Genomic DNA, 21,958 nt, shown 5'->3' on the forward strand with positions numbered 1-21,958 from the left:
TTTACCAAAAGCACAAGCTCTGAAAAAAGAGCCCCACCGGGTGGGTCTCAGCCAAATTTATCTCTAAGCATCCTTATGTAAAACAAGGACATAACTTAAAAGGATGCTGGGAAGGTAGCTCAGGTGTTGCAAATTTTCCATCTGCACAGTTCAAGGAAGAAGAATGGTAAGGGCTAGGCAATGGGGGTTAAGATATTTGTCCAGGGTCACCCACCTAGGAAGTGTCTGAGGCCACATTTGAACCCAGGATGAAAAACAGAGTCTTTAAGTCTCTCGGTGACAAGGATGGTTCAAGCCTATTATTGTTGTTGTTGTTGTTATTATATCCTTACCTTGTTGTTGTTGTTGTTATAATACCTTGTTGTTGTTGTTGTTGTTGTTATAATACCTTTACCTTCCATCTTAGAATCAATACTGTGTATTGATTCCAAGGCAGAAGAGCAGTAAGGGCTAGGCAATGGGAGTTAAGTAAATTGTCCAGGGTCATCCAGCTAGGAAGTGTCTGAGGCCAGATTTGAACCTCTAGGACCTCCCATCTCTGGACCTGGCTCTCTATCCACTGAGCCACTTAGCTTCTCCCAAACCCCTCTTCTTAGTACATTAATGCCTCATCACTTCTGATTAGGTCTTATCACTACAGTAGCCTTCCCTATTACCTTATACTTAACTAACGGTACTGAATTTTGGCCAAATGATTAATATTCTCTGGATCTTGGTTTCCTTAGCTACAAAATGAGGGGGCTGTTTTGGATCTATGGTTTATGATCCTAAAGCATCATTACTAAATCTGTGGATGTTAGAATGATAATAATTCCAAAAGTTCTTAATAGGCTATAACCTTAGACTGAATCAGATTTATTTCGATAAACATTTATGAAGCACCTACATTGTTAAGAATAATGTGTTCATCCAGAGGAAGAACTGTGGGAGCAGAAACAGAGAAGAAAAATAACAGCTTGATCACATGGTTCGATGGGGCTATGATCGGGACAGTAGATTCTTAAGTGATCATCCCAGTGCAAATATCAATAATATGGAAATAGGTCTTGATCAATGACACATGTAAAACCTAGTAGAATTGCCCGTCAGCTATGGGGGGAAGGGGAATAGAAGAAGGAAGGGAAAGAACATGAATCATGTAATCATAGAATAATATTCTAAATTCATTAATTAAATAAAAATTTTCAAATAAAAAAAAGAACAATGTGTTTTGTTAGGCAATGGTTGACATAAAATTTTGATAAGACTGTTTTTGCCTTCATAGAACCTTTATACAAGGAGTGGGATAGTCCCTACATAAATAATATAATAATATAAAAATAAGACTCTATAAAGGTATAAATAGACTGCCACATGTTCTGTGAAGGAAAAAAATGATGGGGAGAATCAGGGAAGATATCTTAGATGAGGTGGCAACTGATTTAAATTTTATAGAATAGTTTAGAATTCATTGGGAGGTCAGGGTATTCCTGTTTAGCCAGAAGCATAGAGGTAGGAAAATATACAGTATGTGATCACAAAACTGAAGAAAGGAGAAAGATCTTAAGAGTTTGGGAAGCCTAACTCCTAATTTTACAAATAAAAAATATAGCTACAGAGAAAGTGACTCGTCATACAATCCTCTAGAGCTAGTGGGAATAGAACAGTTTTAGGAAGGGGTTTAGATAGATTCTACCACCACCACCACCCCACCAGGGAGGTAGGTCCATGAAAGAGAAAGGAAGACTAACTTTACAGATCTTTTTATCTCCAGCTTGTTTTCTCTTGGATTTCACTTATAATTTTTTTTATATCTCTCTCGTATACTTAATACGTATTACTGCACTATGGTTATTTGTTCAAATATCATATCCATGAAGGAAGGTACTGCCTTATCTAAACTTTGTTCTTTTTTTCAGTCTATTACAGTCCTTGTTACCCTCTGAATATTAATAAAAAGATGGGGAACAAGGTCAAGAAGAACAACTAGAAATCTCAATTAAATAATTAACATCTATAAATTATAAGTATCAAAATACTTTGAGGTAAGGAACTTAAATAAAGATAAGAATAAGAATAATAAAAATAAAAAAGAGAAGATAAAATTATAATTTAAAAAAAGGTTCCTTTCCTAAGACAGTTTTAATTCAGAAGGAGACTTTCCTTGCCCTTATCCACAAGAATCTTTATTTTTAAAGCTTCTAATTCTTAATCAGTCGGAGATAGACTATGAATTCAAAGGTGGAGCGAAACAACTAATAATCAGACTTCTAATTTTTTTCAGTTTAGAAATAGAAAAGGCATTATTTAGGTTTATCTTATTTGCATAATCACTTAATTTTCCATTTCACTTTTACCAACATAAATAGAGGTACAATTTATTCTGAAGTAGAGTTAATGGTCCTATCAATGTAGTATCAAATATTTTCCATAGTAGGCTTTGGGAAGAACTTTTACCATTACCTTTTGATTTTTGACCCTATTCCATTAAATAAACTTTTAAACATATTTACAACAATGAGAACGATGGGTTAGGAATAATTGTTTCTATATTTTTAAAAGTATGAGTTCAATTAATTTTAGAAATTAACAAGTAATATTAATATTGGTATTGACCAAATGAGTCATGATAAATTAAAAGCGCATAAACTGGTATTTTCAAGATTCCTCATAAAAATGCTGATCTAACCTATCCCCATTCCAAATGACAAGGTAAAATCAGCATAGTGACATGATGATGTGATTATCCTGTCATGGAAAAAGGAAACACTTTGATTATGAATCTTTTCAATATCAGTCTAATCTTAAGTTTAATACTTCAGTTTCCTTCTATTACATGATAGAGAGGATTTGTAAATCACACACAGCATTCCTTGTCAGTTACCTGTAACTACACTGATTTCTTGACTTTTACTTTATATAAAAAAAAATTATACTTTAATAAGTTCCTAATTATTTCTCTTAAAATTTAGAGCAATAGTTCTTAAGATTGAGATCATAAGATCCTAATTCTAAGAGTTGGAAGGGACCATGAACCCATGTAGTCCAATTCCCTCATTTTACAAAGGAGAAATGGAGGTTTAGAGATATCAAGTGATTTTGTTAGTCACTCTGGCAGTAAGTATAAGAAGCATGATTTGAACCTAGATCTTTGAATTCTGGAACATGTCCTTTTTTGTTACCCCACTACACTGTCTCCTTTACAAGAATCAATTGGACTAGGAAATATATGGGGAATAAACAGTGAATCCTAGTCAAAATGTAATTAATAATCAAGAGGGTGGGGTAGGTGCCTCAGTGGATAACGAGCTAGGTCCAGAGATGGAAGATTCTGGATTCAAATCTAGTCTCAGACACTTTCCTAGCTGTGTGTCCTGCACAAGTTACTTAACCTCCATTGCCTAGCCCTTACCACTCTTTTGCCTTGAAACCAATATATAATACTAATTCTAAGATTTTTAAGTCTAAGAAGGTAAGGACTTTTAAAAATGTAACAGTCAAGAATAGAGGATAGAATGTTTAGAAAAAATCCACAAATCTGCTCAATGTTTCATGTAAGACATATAACAACTAATTGTTTGGGTTATTTGAAAATGATTGTGTATTTATTTCACTTTGCCAAAAAGCCTCACACAAAAGAAAAAAGTATGTAGCTAGGTTAAATGAAGCTAATTTGGAATTTCCTCTCAACATCTTTCTCTAATTTATATTACACCCAGATTTAATTTCATACTGATGTTATCATTGACTCAGCCACAAATATTTGATTTTGCACACTTTTTTCCCTGAAATCTTTCCAATACTCTAATTTATGCTGATAAATGTCATTCTAAGATGTACAAGAGTTTTCATTTATTTCCATGGAAGCCCACCCTAAAAGAGGAAATAAAGAGTTTAGTCACAGTCTCTATTTTTTCCATTTGAATTGTAAACATTCCATTTAAGTTGACAATTAATAGGTCATTTTCAAAATAGTAGTACATCATCCTGGCTAATATACAATCCCTTCAGTTGATTATGGGCCTTAAGTATTCAGCAAGTCCCTGTGTACACTCAGGTCATCCACTAAATCTCTTTTCAGGTAGACAGAGTTATCTGGGAAGATGAGCTAGAATGAGTCTATAAAAGTCAATTTTATTCACTGTGCATTTTTCAGTCAAGTACTTTAAATGTTGTTCACAAATTCATTTGGAATGTGAGACAGGAGCAAAGACTGACACCCAGAGTATTGCTTTATGACCATACAAAAGGGCAGCTGACCCTTACCGAACCTTTTCTATATGAAATGGTTCCTAAAGTTCATCAGCACAGTGAAAAATTGTGGTGAGGTCGCGTGTGGATGAGTAAAGCTAAAGTGATGATTGGTCATGGTTCTCTCTGCCATTGTGATTGAGCCAGGACCATGTAAAATGCTCTGTGGGAAAGTGTCAACCTCTTAAATAGGTGCTCAGAAACTTTCAGCTCATTAAATTGCCAGCATTTGCTGCCTCACTTGTCAAGAATCATTCTGTTTAGCAACTCCTGTCCAGTCATATTCATAAACCATCACTTCATAGTTAGTAGATGTCTACATTTGACTGTGATATAATAATATAATTTAGAATAACAGCTCTAATTTCAGTTTTCACTCAAAAAAAAATACCCTATATAAGTGAATGATATTGAGATACAAAGATAAGCATATGACTCAATGTTTTCTTGAGATAACAAGATAAATATTATCTAAGTCTTCCTTAATTTTAAACTTTTAAAATTCCCCAATAGTGAACCTTAACTTACTTATCCATCTTGAAATAAAACATAGCTTTAGTCAAAAACTTTTGCAATTAATTCACTTAAGTAAAGAAAAGTCATTTTAAATTTATAGTTTTTTTTTCTAGTAGTAGGAGAAAAATGCTCTTCAAAATATTTCTGAAAAAGTCAGTGTCACATCTTTTTCTTTCTTTTGAGAGAATGAGAAACTTGTAATTCTTTATATAGAATAAAGCTTATTCACTATAATTACTTTTCATAAATCGTGATTTTCTAAATCATAATTTTAAATGATCAAACATTTTTACCCAGCCTATGTTTTCTCCACACCTTTATTTTTACTTTTCTTCATTTATGAATGCTATAGATTTCAATAATAGACAAGTTGATTTATTAGAGAGGTATAATATTAGATCAAAACCAAGGAATATTGTTTGGTTTTCAGGGTTTCAGGACTTTGATGCCATTAGAAACCTTCCACAATTGCAGAGTGTCTGTGACACACTGTGAATCCTTGGAAACCTCTTGAATGGGATTGCTGTGGTTTTTACTGAGAAATTAGCTCCTTGCCATTGCATTACCAATTAGTTTTCTAGAACACATTAAATCCTGCTGCTTTGGTTTACAGAATAACTCAAGCATTACTGATGAAGCATAAAAACTTACTTGGCAAAGCAGTGGGGGATGCAGGGTGCTGACAGGACCCACCGCAGCAGGTTGAGTAGAATTGTGGGGCTCTCAGAAAAAAAAGTTTGGACGAAGCTGCAGATAAAACATCAATCTCATTGGTTATATATTTATTTTAGACAAAATGCCAGTTGCTTAAAAGTCACTAAGTATTGCCCTCTGACCTCTATTTTTTCTTTTGTAAAATAGCAATGCTTTAATATTAAGCTGGAATTAGTCAAATGATCTGCCAAATATTTTCACTAGATTATTTTATCAAGGCTTCCTGGACTTTATAGATTGAAGTAAAATATATTATGAAACAATAAATATATATATATTTCCTTTTGACATAAATACATATATTTATTCTATTAGTAAATATAACCTTATAATCATAATTACTAATATAAAATGTTTTGAATAGCTGCCAATCAGGAAAAAATACATTTCCTATTTTTTTAATCTGAATATAATACATTTAACTATGTATATACAAAAACTATTTCAAATATATAGTCAGATTCCATAGTTTTTGACATTGTAGCACATTGTTTATTTTATAGCTCAATAAATGAAAAATACATATCAAACACATTCCTGATTACATGAACAATATGCTAGGATACATAAGAAATATACTGGTCCCATGAATTTATAAAACTTTTACAGGAAGAAAAAATATATCTAAACTAAAATCACTTGAAAATATACCATATACATCACTTTAAATTTTGGGTTATTATTTGTTTAAATTTTCAATCACCATTTTGAAAGTTAATATTATTCTTGGAAATGTCTAAACTAATTTATAATCTCCTTTCCTCATAACTCATTTTACATTCATATCCCTATACCTCCATTTATGAATAAGGAAACAGGAATAGGAAGTATCTAGTACTTATATTGGGTACAAATGAAAATAGCTGAAATTCCTACCACCCAATATGATGTCAAATGAAATGGAATGTTAACGACACCTTTTGAAAATCTGAAACATTTTATAATTTTTCAAAAAAAATCATTTTATGTTTATAACAAAGCAAACCTTTTCTGATCAAAATATACGGGAAAATACATGGAACCAATTCTTCAGGTCTTTTTTTCTTTTTGGCTCTTGATCAGCTTTATAAACCTTAGATCAAACTTTCTTATGCAAGGATAGAGTGATCTAAATCAAATCTGTACTTTAAAAAGAAGTGGATTTTAAATGTGAAGTGTCAGCTAAAATTTCAGTTAGACTTCCAGATATCTCATTTCTAACAAATAATATCTAATTCTTGTCCCCAGTTTTCATATTGTTAAACCAAAATTATCAACTCTCAGTCATGAGTTTTTGCCAATTATACATTCAAATAATAAGTCTATTTTTAATATTGATTGTCTCAAGATAAAGATAAATGCATGTCTAGAAGATGATATTAGTACAAAGTGTCAGTACAAGGAACAAGTTACTATTAAAAATCATCCTCATAAATAATATACTAAATTAAGGATAAGGTCATTTATTTTGATTTAACAACACAAACTACAGTATGATTTCCTTCAGAGATGTTATTTTATGACAATTTTACTAAGATTGATAATAGGTGGTTGGAGCCAGGACAGAAGAATAAAGCAGAAATTCCACGAGCTCTCCCAAATTTGTTCCAAACAACCATAAGAAATGACTCAAAATGAATTCTGGAGTGACAGAATCAACAAAAGGATGGGATGAAACAAATTTCCTGCCCAATAAAATTTAGAAGGTTGGCAAGAAAGGTCTGTCTCACTGGGGTAAGAGGAGAGCCCAATCTAGAGAAGGTGGCATCTGAGCAAGCCAGCAGTAGATCATACCTCAGCAGCCCAGAAGACAAGCCCCTCTCCCAACCTCTCCACTCCAAGCATAAGCCCTCAGGCAGCTAGGCTCTAACTGTCCCAGTTCTTGAAGTTTAGGACCGTCCCCTGTCCATCTCTGGAGGAGGGCCTAGCATTCACACAGAATTTTAAAAAATCACAAAACAGACTGGGAAAATGAGAAAAAAGAAAAAAATTCTTGACCACATAAAGTTACTATGGTAACAAAGAAGATGAAAATACAACCTCAGGAAAGGATAATATCAAAAGAGCTACATGCAAAGCTTCAAATAAAAGTTGGAAATGGTGTCACTCCAGAAAAGAACTCCTGGTGGAACACAAAAAGACTTTTACAAAACAAATAAGAGCTGTAGAAGAAAAATTGGGGGAAAAGAAATGAAAATGATGCAAGAGAATCCTAAGAGAGATTCAGAGCAGCTTGATAAATGAAGCATGAAAAATGAAAAAAAAATGTACAAAAATTCACAAAAGGAAAAATCTTCCTAAAAAGTAGAATTAGTGAAATGAAAAAGGAGGCACAAAAACACACTGAAGAAAACTCTTTAAAAAAAGAATTGCTGGAAAAAGAGGTACAAAAGATCAATGAAAATAATTCTTTAGAAATTAGAATTAGGTAAATGGAAGCCAATAATTCTATGCAACATCAAGAAACAAAACAAAATCAAAAGAATGAAAAAATAGAAGGAAATAAGAAATACCTCTTTGGAAAAAAAAACTACTGATCTGGAAAACAGATCCAAGAGAAATAATTTAACAATCATTAGGCTACCTTAAAGTCATGATAAAAAAAAAGAGAGAGAAATTCTTTTTAAAACTTCCCTAAGATTGTTAAATAGGAGGGTAAAGAGAAATTGAAAAAATCCATCCATCACTTTTGAAAAGAGATTCCAATATGAAAACTCCCAGGAATGTTATAAACAAATTCCAGAACTCCCAGCTAACTAAAAAACACTGTAAGCAGCCAGAAAGAAATGGTATATCATGAAGCCACAGTCAGAATCACACAGTATTTATCAGATTTTACATTAAAGAATTAGATGGCTTAAAACATGATATTCTAGAAGGCAAAAGAGCTAGGACTACAACCAAGAATTACTTACCCAGTAAAATTGAGAATAATTCTTTGTCTAGGGGGTGAGGGTGGAAGTGGAATGAATATTTAATGAAATTGAAGATGTTCAAGTATTCCTGATGGAAGATCAGAGCTGAAGAGAAAATTTGATTTTCAAATATGACTCAAGAGAAGCATAAAAAGGTAAATAAGAAAGAGATTCAATAAGGGATTCAATAAGGTTAAAATGTTTACAATACTACATGGGAAGATGGCACTTGTAACTCTTAAGAACTTTATTACTATTGGGGTAATTAGAAGGAGAATACATAATCAGAGGGCTTAAGAATGAGTTGAATATGATGCAATGATATCCCTGTGCCCCAAGGGGAAAAAAAAGAAATTAAGGGTGGGGAAAGAGGATTGTACTGGGAGAAGAGGGAAGGGAGAATGAAAAAGGGATAAATTATCTCACATGAACATTTGCAAAAGATTTATTACAGTGGCAGGGAAAGGGGCGGTAGAGGAAATGTTTCAAATTTACTATCATTAGAATTGATTCAAAGAGGGAATATTCACATTCATTTGGGTATAGAAATTAATCTTAACCTATAAGGATATAGGAAGAGATAAGATAATTGAAGAGGAGACTGTTAAAAGTGAAGGCAATTGGGAAGGCATAGGTAAGAAGTAAAATGCTTGTGAAGAAAAAGGCTAAAAGGGGGAGGGATAGAAGGGTAGAGAGAAAGGGGGGAGATAGAGAAAAGTAGAGAAGGATAAATTGGGGGAAAATAAGATTGGGGAAAATACATAGTAATCACAAATAGGAATGGAAAATGGGATGAACTCATAAAACAAACAAATAGAGTGGATTTAAAACTGGAATGCTATAATATATTGTTTATAAGAAATACATTTGAAGCAGAGAAGCACATACAGAATAAAAGTAAGGAGCTAGAGTAGAATCTACTTTATTTCAACAGAAATTAAAATAATAGAGTAGCAATCATGATATGAGACAAAGCAAAGGACAAAAAGTATCATAGACAATGACAATATCAACATTAAACATATATATGTAAAATTATATGGAATCCACATTTCTAAAGGCGAAATTAAGTGAATGATGAGAGGAAATTGGCAATAAAACTATCTAATGGGAGACTTCAACTTTTCCATTTCAGGAATTGGTAAATTTAAGCAAAAACAAAATCTAAAAAAGCAAAAACAAAACAAAACAAAAAACAAGAAAGATGTTCAAAATGTAAATGAATTTTGGAAAAGAAATGATAGATCTTTAGAGAAAATTGAATGGGAATAGAAAAGAATATACCTTTCCCCCAGCTATATATGGTAGCAACACAAAAATTGACCATATATTAGGGCATAAAAACCTGACAGTCAAAAGCAGAAATATTAAGTGCATCCTTTTCAGATGATAATACAATTAAAAGTATATTCAATAAAGGACTGTGAAAAGATAAATAAAAAATTAATTGGAAACTAAGCAATCTATGCTAAAGAATGAAAGGGTCAAAGAAGAAATCATAGACGTAATAATTTCATTAAGGAAAATTATAAGGAGAAAACATATCAAAAGTTAAAGGACATAGCCATAAAAAGTACTTAGAAGAAATTTTACATCTCTAAATGCTTATATCACTAAAATAGGTTTTTTTAAAAAATCAATGAATTGGCAACATAACTAAAAAAATAGAAAAAAGAACAAATTAAAAGTCCCCAATTAAACATAAGATTGGAAATTCTAAAAAACAAAAGGAAAATGAATAATATTTGAACTGGTTATTTTATTTTTTTTAAACCCTTACCTTCTGCCTTGGAATCAATATTGTGTGTTGGTTCCAAGGAATAAGAGTGTTAAGGGCTAGGCAATGGGAGTGAAGTGACTTGCCCAGGGTCATACAGCTGGGACGTGTCTGAGGCCAGCTTTGAATCCAGGACCTCCCATCTCTGGGTCTGTCTCTCAATCCACTGAGCCACCCAGCTGCCCCCATGGTTTTATTTTTTAAGTCAATAAAATAGATAAACCATTTGTAAATTTGATTTGTAGAAAAATTAAATTAAATTACTAGCATCAAAAATCAGAAAGGTGAATTCATCACTAATAAAAAAGGAAAATAAAGCAATTATTAGGAACTATTTTGCCCAATTATATACCATAAATCTGACTAAGTAAAATAGATACATATTTACAAAAATATGAATTTGCCCAGATTAACAGGAGAAAAAGAATACTTAAATAACCCCATCTTAGAAAAAAAATTAACAAGTCACAGGGAGCTCCCTAAGGAAAAATCCTTAGTGTCAGATGGATTAACAGTGAGTTTGACCAACATTTAGAGAACAATTATTCCAATCCAACATCAGCTATTTGGAAAAATAGGCAAAGAAGTAGTTCTACCAAATTTCTTTTACAAGACAAAAATCATGCAGATACCTAAATCAGGAAGAGCAAAATCAAAGAAAGAATACTATAGGTTAATTTCCCTAATGAAAATAATGGCAAAAAAAAATTATTAAATGTTAGCAAAAAGATTACAGCAATATATTACAAGGATCTTACACTAATTACCAGGTGCAGTTTATACCAAGAATGCAAGATTGGTTTAACATTAAGAAAATTATCAACATAACTGATCATATATACATAGCAAAGCTAACAGAAATCACATGATTATCTGAAAAGATGCAGAAAAAACTTTTGACAAAATACAACATCCAATTCTATTAAAAGTACTAGAGAGCATAGGAATAAATGGAGCTTTTCTTAAGATGTTTTTAGTGTCTATCTAAAACTATCAGCAAGCATTATCTGTCATGGGGATAAGTTAGAAACCTTCCCAATAAAATCAGGGGTGAAGTAAGGTTGCTCATTATCACCACAATTATTCAATATTGTACTAGATTTGTGACTATAGTAATAAAGTAAGAAAAAGAAATTGAAGGAATTAGAATAGGTGGCGAGGAAATAAAACTCTTACTTTGCAAATGATCTGATGATATATAATTAGAAAATCCTACAGAATCAACTAAAAACTGGTTGAAATAATTGACCTCTTTAGCAAAGTTATAGGATATAAAATGAACCCACATACATCATTAGCATTTCTATATATTATCAACAAGATCAAACAGCAAGAGATAGAGAAACTTCATTTAAAGTAAATACAGACAATATAACTTTTGGGGAGTCTACCTGTCAAGATAAACCTAGAACACAAGTACAAAAGACTTCACACAAATAAACCCCAAACTAAAAAATTGAAAAATATTAATTTTTCATGAGTTGGCCAAGCTAATGTAATAAAAACAACAATTCTACCCAAAATTATTCACTTATAAAGTGCCATACCAAACAAACTACAGCAGAAGTCTAGATAAAAGCCTCATTTCTCAAATATATTGAGAACAGAATCAAATTTATAAGAATACAAGTCAATCTGCAATTGATAACTGATCAAAAGATATGAACAGGCAGTTTTCAGAAGAAATGAAAGCTACCTCTAGTCATATGAAAAATGCTTTAAATCATTATTGATTAGAGAAGTGCAAATTAAAACAACTCTGAGGTACCACCTTATACCTATCATATTGACTAAGAGAAAATGATAAATATTGGTGGGGATGTGGGAAAATTAGGGCACTGATGCACTGTTGCTGGTGGAGTTGTGAACTGATCCAATCATTCTGGAGATCAATTTGGATTTTGCCCAAAGGGTTATAAAACTGTATACTATTTGATCCAGCAATACCACTACTAGGTCTGCAGCCCAAAGAGATTTTTTAACAGGGAAAAGGACCAATTTGCACAAAAATATTTATAGCAAATCTTTGTGGTGACAAAGAATTAAAAATTTGGAGGAATACCCATCAATTGGGTAATAACTGAACAAGTTATGGTAGATGGTTGTGACAGAAGACTATTGTGTCATAAGAAATGATAAGCAGGGTGGTTTCTGAAAAACCTGGTCTTAAATGAACTGATGCAAAGACAAGTGAGCAAAACCAGGAGAACATTGTACATAGTATCAGCAATATTGTATGATGATCAGTTCTGAATGGCGGCTATTCTTAGTAATATAATGATCCAAGTCAACTCCAAAGGACTCATAATGAAAAATGCTCTCCCATTTTCAGGGGGGAAAACTGTTGTAGTTTGGATGCAGAAGAAGGCATATTAATTTTCATTTTATTTTCATCATTTTTTGATGTCTTCTTTTACAACATGCCTAATATGGAAATATTTCTGCATTATTGCACATGTATAACTCATATCAAATTGCTTGCTGTCTCCAGGAGGAGGGCAGGAAGGAAGGAGAAGAGAAAGAGAATTTGGAACCCAAAATTTTATACAATAAATGTTTAAAAATTTTTATCATCAGTTGGGGAATAGCTAAACAGAATGTGGTAAATGATTGTGATGGAATACTATATTGCACCATAAGATACATGAACAGGCTAAGTTTTTTAAAAATTGGAAAGAATGACATGGGAAAATGAATAGAACCAAAAATACATCATACAAGGCTACAGAATTAATACTGGAAGAATAAATTGTCAATGTTACCTCCAGAGTGAACTGAAAGGTAGAAACATGATAGACTTAATTTGTATGACATGTCTGTCTCCCAATAAATGCCTCCTGTCATGTACGGAGGGAGAGGAGGAACTGGAACACTTGAATAAATTATATTAATAATATTTCATTGTTTTTACATGTAATTGTAATAAAATATTTTTAAAAGGATAGTGTATGTTCAAGGGTATAATTTGGCTCACCACGTATATTTTTTCATCAGACTTTTTTTCAATTCCCGAAATAAGATTCCAAAGAAAATTTAAAGTACAGCTGCAATGTTGGTTAGTTTCATGGGTAACTGAAAAAAAGTACAAGCCTGCTTTCCTGTAAATCTGTAGGAACTAAGTACTGCTAATGCTAGTTGGAAAAGCTGAAGAGGGAAATCTAAGGAAATAATTAACATAAACCATTAACTACATTTTACCAACTGTACCATATGTGATTTTTAAAGCAGACTATATGAATTTCCTACTACTATCCATATAAAAATTGAATGTTTTTAAATGTGCTCTTCCTTGCCTTTGTAACTGCCACTTTCCTCCAACCCCATCCCATCCCCAAAAATGAATTTAAAAAATTAAGATTACTAAAACTAGATATTTAGGTATTTAGGCAAGATTTAACTTTAGCTAATTAGGCAAGAGCAAAGAAATTTTCACAACTGAATGACCTGATATTTTCTTCAGAAATAATTTATATTTTACATATGTGCTATAAACATCATATGTTTATATGTTTAACATTATATGATTATATATGTGCTATAAACAGAAATTAAAGTCTTAGGATTCAGAAACAATTTACATTTAAGTAGGAATTAAATCAACTTTGTACTCAAATTCTATCATGTAACATTTCTATCACTCCAAAACACAGTTTTCCTATAGAATAGCTAGTTCTTAAATATATAAATATAACTTGTTTGAAGTGGTATTATGGAAATCGTGAAATTCCAATTGAGCACTCCATTTTAAAAAAGAGTTTCCACTTTTATGTAACTCAAGTGCCAGTCTGTTTGAGTTACTGATTGTGGTAATGTTGACCTGCTTAAAAAGTAGCCCCTCAAAGGTCATTTCAAAATATTTCACTGAAATAGATTTTTAAAAATTATAAATGTTTTCAAATACTTGGAGACAACATTTTTCTCAATGGAAAGAAATAAAAATAAACAAGGAACAAAGTCTGATATATGTAAAATAATTTTTAAAACTGCAATAAGATAAGTTAATCCAGAATTGTGCTAATACAAATTTAATAGTTAGTTCTCTGAGGGGAAAATATAAGAACAGATTTTTAAGTTTAAGTTTAATCTGCATGATTAACACTTTCCCATCATTTCTTTTTCTGTCTAGACAATCAATGTATGATCCTGTGAACTAACAACCAAAGATTCAAGATAGAATAATATACCAAAGCAACCTCATGAAAAGTTAAAATTATAGCCTTGTTTACATGAGAAACAAAAATGTTAAAAAAACTACAACATATTGTCATTATTTAGACCAAATACGTAGCTATAATAAAAGCACCTATTTCCCAGGGTTATAATAAGGATAAAACAAAATTATATTTATAACATACTTTGGATAGTATAAAGCACTCTAGAAATGCTAGCTGTTATTATTGTTGTTCTTATATATACTCAATTAGAATTTTCATTTTTTTAATCCAGATATTTTGACTGATATGAGAAAATAAGTTCTAACTTGCTCTCAAAATAGCCTATTGATTCATTCTAAGATTTCATTGAGCTAATATTTTCATGTCATTTACTACATTTGACATCAATAGACTGATGCTGCTAAAATACTCTGCTTTCTGGTAGCTACTTCCATTCAAAGATTGAAAAGATGAGGTTGTAGTAAAGGCATTTGAATGTCAAAAGAGAATAATTCTTTTTATGGATAATAAACATATCTAATGATGTTGTACTGTTTCTTTTTTTTTTCTTTTAAAACCCTTACTTTCCACCTTAGAATCAATTATATGTATTGGTTCCAAGGCAGAAGAACAGTAAGGGCTAGGAAATAGGGGTTAAGTGACTTTCCCAGGGTCACACAGCTGAGAAGTATCTGAGACCACATTTGAACCCAGGACCTCCTGTCTCTAGACCTGGCTCTCCATCCACTGAGCCACCCAGCTGCCCCCTGTACTATGTTTCTGAAGAAGGGATATCAAAGGGAAAACCAAACAGATTCAAATTTCTTTTTAGAGCAAATTGAAGAAGTGTTTAGAGAGTTTACCAAAAGAACCCTCCAAGGAATGATCACAGGGAATGAAATGATTTGAAAACGAAAATGTCTGAATGAGTTCCAAGGCTAAATAAGCTTTAAGCCTAATTAGTCAAATTTAAATTAGAGAACAATAATTACTAAGCAATATAATTATGTTAAACAGTAATTTTCTAATAATCAACCAATGCAATATTTTTAAGACTTAAGAATAGGAAAAAAAACAGTCTTCTGTCTTAAAGGATAAATCTGGGAGGAAAAAAACAATTGCCTAATGTTGTTTTGTTAAACATGCCAGATATCAGTGAATTGAACTTGGTAATATTTTCAACTTAATTCAGTCAGTCAACAAATTAGGCACTGTACTAAGGACAGGAGAGACAAAAAAGGGAGCTCCGAATTGAATGTGAGAGAAAACAAGCAGACAAGTACAAATAAGGTAAACCAAGAAAAACAGGAAATAATCAAAAGAGGAAAGACACTAGAATTAAGTGGGAGGAGGAAAGGCTTCCTTTAAATGAGATTTTAATTGGAATTTAAAGGGAGCCAGTATGTTGACATGAAGAGAGAGAAAATGTTTGGAGCCAAGAGATAGTTTCTTGTTTACACCATAGCCAGGGGACCAATGTCAATGGATCAAAGAGTATATGGTGAGGATTAAGGAATAAGAAGACTAGAAAGGTCAGGGATGACTAGGTTATGAAAGGGTTTGAATGCCAAACAAAAAATTTCATATCTGATCCTAAAACAATAGGGAGTCATTGGAGTTAGTTGAGTAGAAGTGGTGACACGGTTCAACCTGCGCTTTAGGAAAATCACGTTAGTGACTGAATGGAGGGTAGAATGGAATAAGGAGAGACTTGAAGCAGGCAGATCCAACAAACGACTATAGCAATATTATATAGGTGTGTTGTAATAAGGAGCCACATTTAAATGGTAATAATATTGGAGGAAAGAATGGGACATATTTGAGAATTGTTGCAAAAAGTAAAGTCAACAGACCTTGGCAACAGATTGGCCATGGGGGTGAGATAAGAGATAATGAGGAGTTTAGGGTGATGCCTAGGTTGTGTGCCTGAGGGACTGAGAACATAGGGCTTCCTTCAATAGGATAATAGGGAAATTAGGAGTAGAGTGAAGGTTTAGTGGGAAAGAAAATGAGTTCAGACTGACATTGAATTTAAGACGCCCACTGAACATCCGGGTGAAAACGTGTGAAGACAACTGGAGATGGAAGATAAAAAGTCACCAACAACAAGGTTAAGGTAAGATAGGTAGACTTGGGAATCATTGGCATAGGGATGGTAATTAAATCCATGGAAGCTGATGAGCAAATGAAGTAGCACAAAAGGAAAAGAGACCAGAACAGAATTCCATGGGACACTACATTTCTAGATGAAAGATCAGCAAGGAGACTGAGAAGGAACAATCTGATAGGTAGAAGGAGAAGTCAGGGGAGAAAGGAGTCTCAGAAACCTAGAGAGAAGAGTTCCAAGGAAGAGGGGGGATCAACAATGTCAAAAACTTAAGAGAGGTGGAGGAGAATGAGGATTGAGGGAAAAAAGCAATTGGATTTAGTAAGTAAGAAATTATTGGTAACTTTGGAGAGAAAAATTTTAGTGAAATGATGAAGTCAGAAGCCCAATTGAAACTCAGAAGAAAGTGAGTGTAGAAAAAGTGGAGGTATCTATTATAGACAACTTTTCAAGGAGTTTAGCCATAAAAGGAAGAATAGATAAAGGATCATGGTTAAAGGGAAGGATGAAGTGAGGATTTTTTTTTTCAGGGTGTGGGAGACATGAGCATATTTTTAGGCAGTAGGGAAGGAGTTAGTAGACAAGGAGAGATTGAAGATAAATGATCAAGTGGAGATGAGATAGGAGGCAATCTGTCAGAAGAGACTGAAAGGAATGTGATTGCCTGAGCAAGTAGCCTTGGAAAGCACTAAGTCCAACCTTCCCATGGGAGACATGGTGAAGGAGACAATAGTGGCAGAAGACACAGGAGTGATATGAGATGAGGAAAAGAAGACAAGCTGGAACTCACAATGAATAGCCTCAATTTTTTCTATAAAATGATACAAGATTCTCAATTGAGAGGGTGGAGAGAAGGTCAGCCGTAGGAAGATTTAGAAGATACACTGTGAAAGTAAGATAGTGAATTGATCAAGGAGGCATAGATTATCTAACAGCAATCAGGACCTAATTGAGGATATGTAACATTCATTTGTAGTAGATGGAGTCAGAACAATTCTGTGATTTTTCTCCACCTTTATTCAATAGTAGATGTGTAGAAGCAGATGGTGGATACGTTCCAAAATGAGGCTTGACAGGGAACAATCATAAAAATGATAAGCAGACTAGGCATTCGAGAAAAGAGGACAGGGTAGAGTTGAACTAGTTCCCCAAAGGGTCAAGATGGGGAAAGAGGAGAGAGTGGTTGGTGGAAGGGAAATGTCCTAGAAGATAAATGAGGAGTTAAAGGACTGAAGGTCATAATACAGATGATGAATAGGGTTTGGAAAAGCTGAGGGAGAAATGGAAAGCTACAATCTATTGACTGTGTTTGGATAAAGAGATTTGGGAACTCTTGACTATTAAAAGATGGCATATTTGCAAGAGGTGCCATGATAAAGGGTATAATCATCTTTGTATGTGACAGAAGTGAGGTGGAAGAATAGGACATGGTAAGTGAGCAGGTTAAAGAAGTGATTGGTTAGATTGTTTGAGGGATAGTCAGTCTGTATGTTGAAGTCCTCTAGAATGAATAGATTTCATGAAACATTTTATTACTAATCAAGTTCCACGAAGATAGAGACCATGACTTCTTTAAAATTTCTATTTTATCCAACACCAAGCACATTTCTCTACATACAATAAATGATTAGTGTTTGTTGAATTGAACTGAAATCATCAAGTAGTTTTGATATCCAAAATGCTATGGGAGCAGGGAATACTAAAAATGAAATAGGACAGAATTTCAAGGAACTTAACTAATGATCCCTGCCTAGATCTTAAAAGGTCCTTAATATATTCCATATAAACACTTCAAACATCCAAGTTGATGTATTGTCCTTAATTTGGATGTTCCCTCCATTGGTGTACATTACAACCCATGTAGGCCTATCCAAGCTGTAAGACTATTGACATATCAGTCCATAAATTTGCTATAGGGACTAACCCAATAGGTTGGAAGCCTTTCTTACTTTCTCTAGAAGTTAGTTCAGCTTGCTTATCTCCTGTTTTATTCTAGGCAAAACTTATTTGTTTGTACCATTTATCCCCAATATAAATGTCGATGAACCCATTCTATAGGTTCTCTAATCAATTATATGTCATAATCTAGTTATAGACCATTATTCACTTGGTCTTTCATGAGTGGATAGTCAGGTAAAAACTCTTGTTGAATAGCTATCAATCTCCTCCAGGAAACTCAGCAATCTTCTGTTGATAGATGCAATCAATATTATGTCACCCATAAATAAGAAGATCTAGAAGACCTCATAATACATTGGAAGTCTCTCTTCCACTAGGAATCAGCACTAAATTTCTTCCATCACATTAACAAAGCCCTTTAGCATGCATACATCTTCCTGTCTTGTGCCTCATCTGATGTTTATGATCAAACGTTGCTGAACGGTTATCTCTATTATTCTATCTTACAAGGAATCTTGCTTGAATTATTTTGGTAAAATATTGAAAAAGTCTTTACAATAGCATTTTTTTGTACTAACTCAAATACTTTAAAAAAATAATCAACAAACAATAAGCAAAGTGGGATTCTATATTCTCTTCATCTTTCAGGCAATTCGGTGATTATAAAGAGGTAGTCTACTGTAGCATATTGCTGGAGAAAATCTGTTCCCAATAATATACTTATTGAGGATATAGTCAATGTCTATACAGATGATTCTCATAACATATGTATACATATATGTTTATATATTTATATATTAGTGATGAATTATGTGTGAAAAGGGAAACTGAGATTGGGCAGTCATCCTTTGGAATGTGACAGGAGGGGGAGTGGCAGTTGGAACAGAAGAGGCTTGTGGGAGAAACTGCTGAAAAGAAAGATCTGCCCTCTGAATTCTGCTAAGAGAGGAGCTAAGGACCTTGAGCTCTAGATCCCAGCCTGTGGAAAAAGCCTTGCCTCCATTTCCCTTACCCAGAAGATGAGAGAAGATTCCTGAATGTCAGAGAGAATCAACTAGAGGAAGAACCAAACAACAACTGCCCTTAAACTTCAAGGGGTCACCCTGAAGATCCTCTGCATCCCTTGACCTTCCCAAGAAGGACACTTGCCATCTGTTTAGTTAGGATAGAGACAGAGATGAGAGAAGAAGAAGAAAAATAAGCTGAAGTTGAGCCATTTTGGCTCAGCCAAAGAAGAAGCAAAGACAACCTGTAGGGTCTCCTATTCCCACAAACCTAACCCTTTTCTTTATTACGAGAATTATTAAACTATTTTATAAAATAGAAGCTCAAAGTCAGATTCAAATTGAAGGAAGAACAAAAAAAAAAGTGGGCTAGACTATCCATATAGCCTTAGTTAAACAACTAAAGCCAACAGTGACAGTCTTCCTGCCAGACAAAGGGGACTTCTGGGGTTTCAAATACCCTTGTCAAGCCTTGAAAGAAATACACTCCATTATTCCCCAGAAGTCTACTCATTGAGACACTGACCCCATCATCCTTAACTTAACATTACCCAGAGGTTCCTCTCTTGTGGACTGTGTGAGGGAATTACAAAGATGGTCTCTCAGCCCCAGTGGGTACCTCTCCCTTTACCTCACCAGCCCTCCATATTCCCTCTGTCCCTTCACCTCCTCCATTCCTTATTACAAACTCTTCCTAATTCCCTGTACCTCAATCATTACACATAGCAATCCATAAAGCAAACAAAAAGCGCAGAATTGCCATCAGGCCTGTGTTGCCTCCTTCTGCTTCTGAGGTAATAGGAAAGTAGGCAAGTATATCAGTAACCATATTCTCTTAAATGTTTTTGAGAGGTTTTTTTTGTTTGGGTTTTTTTTTAACATTAATAAGATGAGATTTTTTTCCACACCTGTGAAATCTTCCTCTTCTTGTTAATTGATTCCTCAAACCCTTCAAAGTTGAGTTACTTTCAGCATAAATCTCTTCTATTTACAGTTGGTCTAACCTGGCTGCTTTTTCCATATTTATTTTTTATGCTATTTCTACCTCCTCTAGAGGAATATCTGTGACAATGATATGATAGTCTAATTGTAATGGTTCTACTCTTCTTGATGGTGAAAATTTTATAAAAGAATCTTTGCTTAATCTTTTCCATTTTTTCTGTTTGCTATCCTCTTTCCTTTCTTAACCTTATCTGCCCTCAGAATGTTTTATTTATTACAATATCTCATCAGCTTTATTTAAATTGTTTTTACCTCTGAGTAACCAAAAGAAATAATCTATGGTCCCACTTTCTTTGGACTTCCTCCTGCTATACAACTCTAATATTCTTAATATTCTTAAAGTTTAAACTGTCCCGTAAGCTTGCTAACTCATCAATTAAAATTCAACTTCCTCATCACAAGTGGTATGTTTCTTGGTTAATTTTTAGGAATTCCCTCTTTGGGTTCTGTTTCATGTTCTCTGATCTCATTATCCTATCATTTGACAGATGCTATGGTAGGTTCTTGTCTGAATGAACTAGGTTAAAAACCTTTAGACTATAAGAAGCCTCAAACTTCTCTATGATCAATGTTCGGGGGGGAAAGGGTCAGCAGTAGAGGTAAAGGACTAAATAACAAAGAAAAAAATTTAAACAGATTAAGAAAATACTTGTCACTGAGTTGCAAAAGTTTTATAAATCATGGGGGCAGCTGGGTAGCTCAGTGGACTGAGGGCCAGACCTAGAAATGGGAGGTCCTGGGTTCAAATCTGGCTTCAGACACTTCCCAGCTGTGTGACCCTGGGCAAGTAACTTGACCCCCATTGCCTAGCCCTTACCACTCTTCTGCCTTGGAACCAATACACAGTATTGATTCCAAGACGGAACATATGGGTTTATTTTTTTTTTAAAGTTACATCAGTTATCTACAGTCTTGGCAACAAAATGAGTCTGCTTTATGAGGAGAGATAAAACATATACACAAATGACTCTAATACAAATAAGTTCAAAGAAAGAAAAATAACATTGAGCATAGGATATATCACATAATTTTCAGAGTCCCTCAAAGAACTAGTTTTTTCTTAGAAATCTGCCACAAAAAGACTTCCCCATGAGAAATATGTATATGCATATACATGCATGTATATGTATGTGGCATTTATAAATACACATGGATATATGTAATATAGAAAAATCATTTTATGTTTTCTGCTGTAAGATTAAATTTAATATCCAATTAATATCACATTTTATAAGAATGAAAAATAAAGATTTCATTATAAATGGAAATATTTCTAAAAATAGATTTAAATAAATTTGAACAAAATGTAAAACTAGTTGATAATCATTTCCCTATGTAAAGGTAAAAACCGAAATCACTTGAAATAGAAAAATACATGAACAAAGTAAAAACCCAGGTAAAACCAGCTTTCCTAGCAGTTATAAGGGGAAAAAAAGAGAGTGGGCAGAGCTACATAAAACTTATATCCTCCCTATGTTAGCCCATAAGGTGAGAAGGAACATGAGAAGCTGGGAAAGAGTTTTGGGGGGAGGAAAATTCTAATTATACACTTCCCACAATGAATTTCAAGTGAGGAAGGGGGTCTATCATTGCCAAAAATTCAATAAAAATAAAAATCACAAGGACAACAAGTTGTAATGAAGCAATACCCTGATAGAAAG

The 21,958-nt window shown here is 33.4% G+C and overlaps 1 protein-coding gene across 2 annotated transcripts in view; it reads right to left on the reverse strand.

Moving 5' to 3' along the window:
* The window catches only part of DBX2 (developing brain homeobox 2), a 53,977-nt gene that overhangs the window by 23,501 nt on the left and 8,518 nt on the right, over positions 1-21,958 (reverse strand). The window contains exon 2 of one of the 2 annotated variants that reach the window (XM_001374993.3): positions 5,398-5,493. The exons of the other annotated variant lie outside the window; for it this stretch is intronic. Coding sequence (XP_001375030.1) covers positions 5,398-5,493 — 96 coding nt within the window. The remainder of the gene's footprint in view (positions 1-5,397; positions 5,494-21,958) is intronic. 2 annotated transcript variants of the gene reach the window in all.

Source organism: Monodelphis domestica, chromosome 5, assembly GCF_027887165.1.
Source record: "Monodelphis domestica isolate mMonDom1 chromosome 5, mMonDom1.pri, whole genome shotgun sequence".
NCBI classification, from domain to species: domain Eukaryota; kingdom Metazoa; phylum Chordata; class Mammalia; order Didelphimorphia; family Didelphidae; genus Monodelphis; species Monodelphis domestica.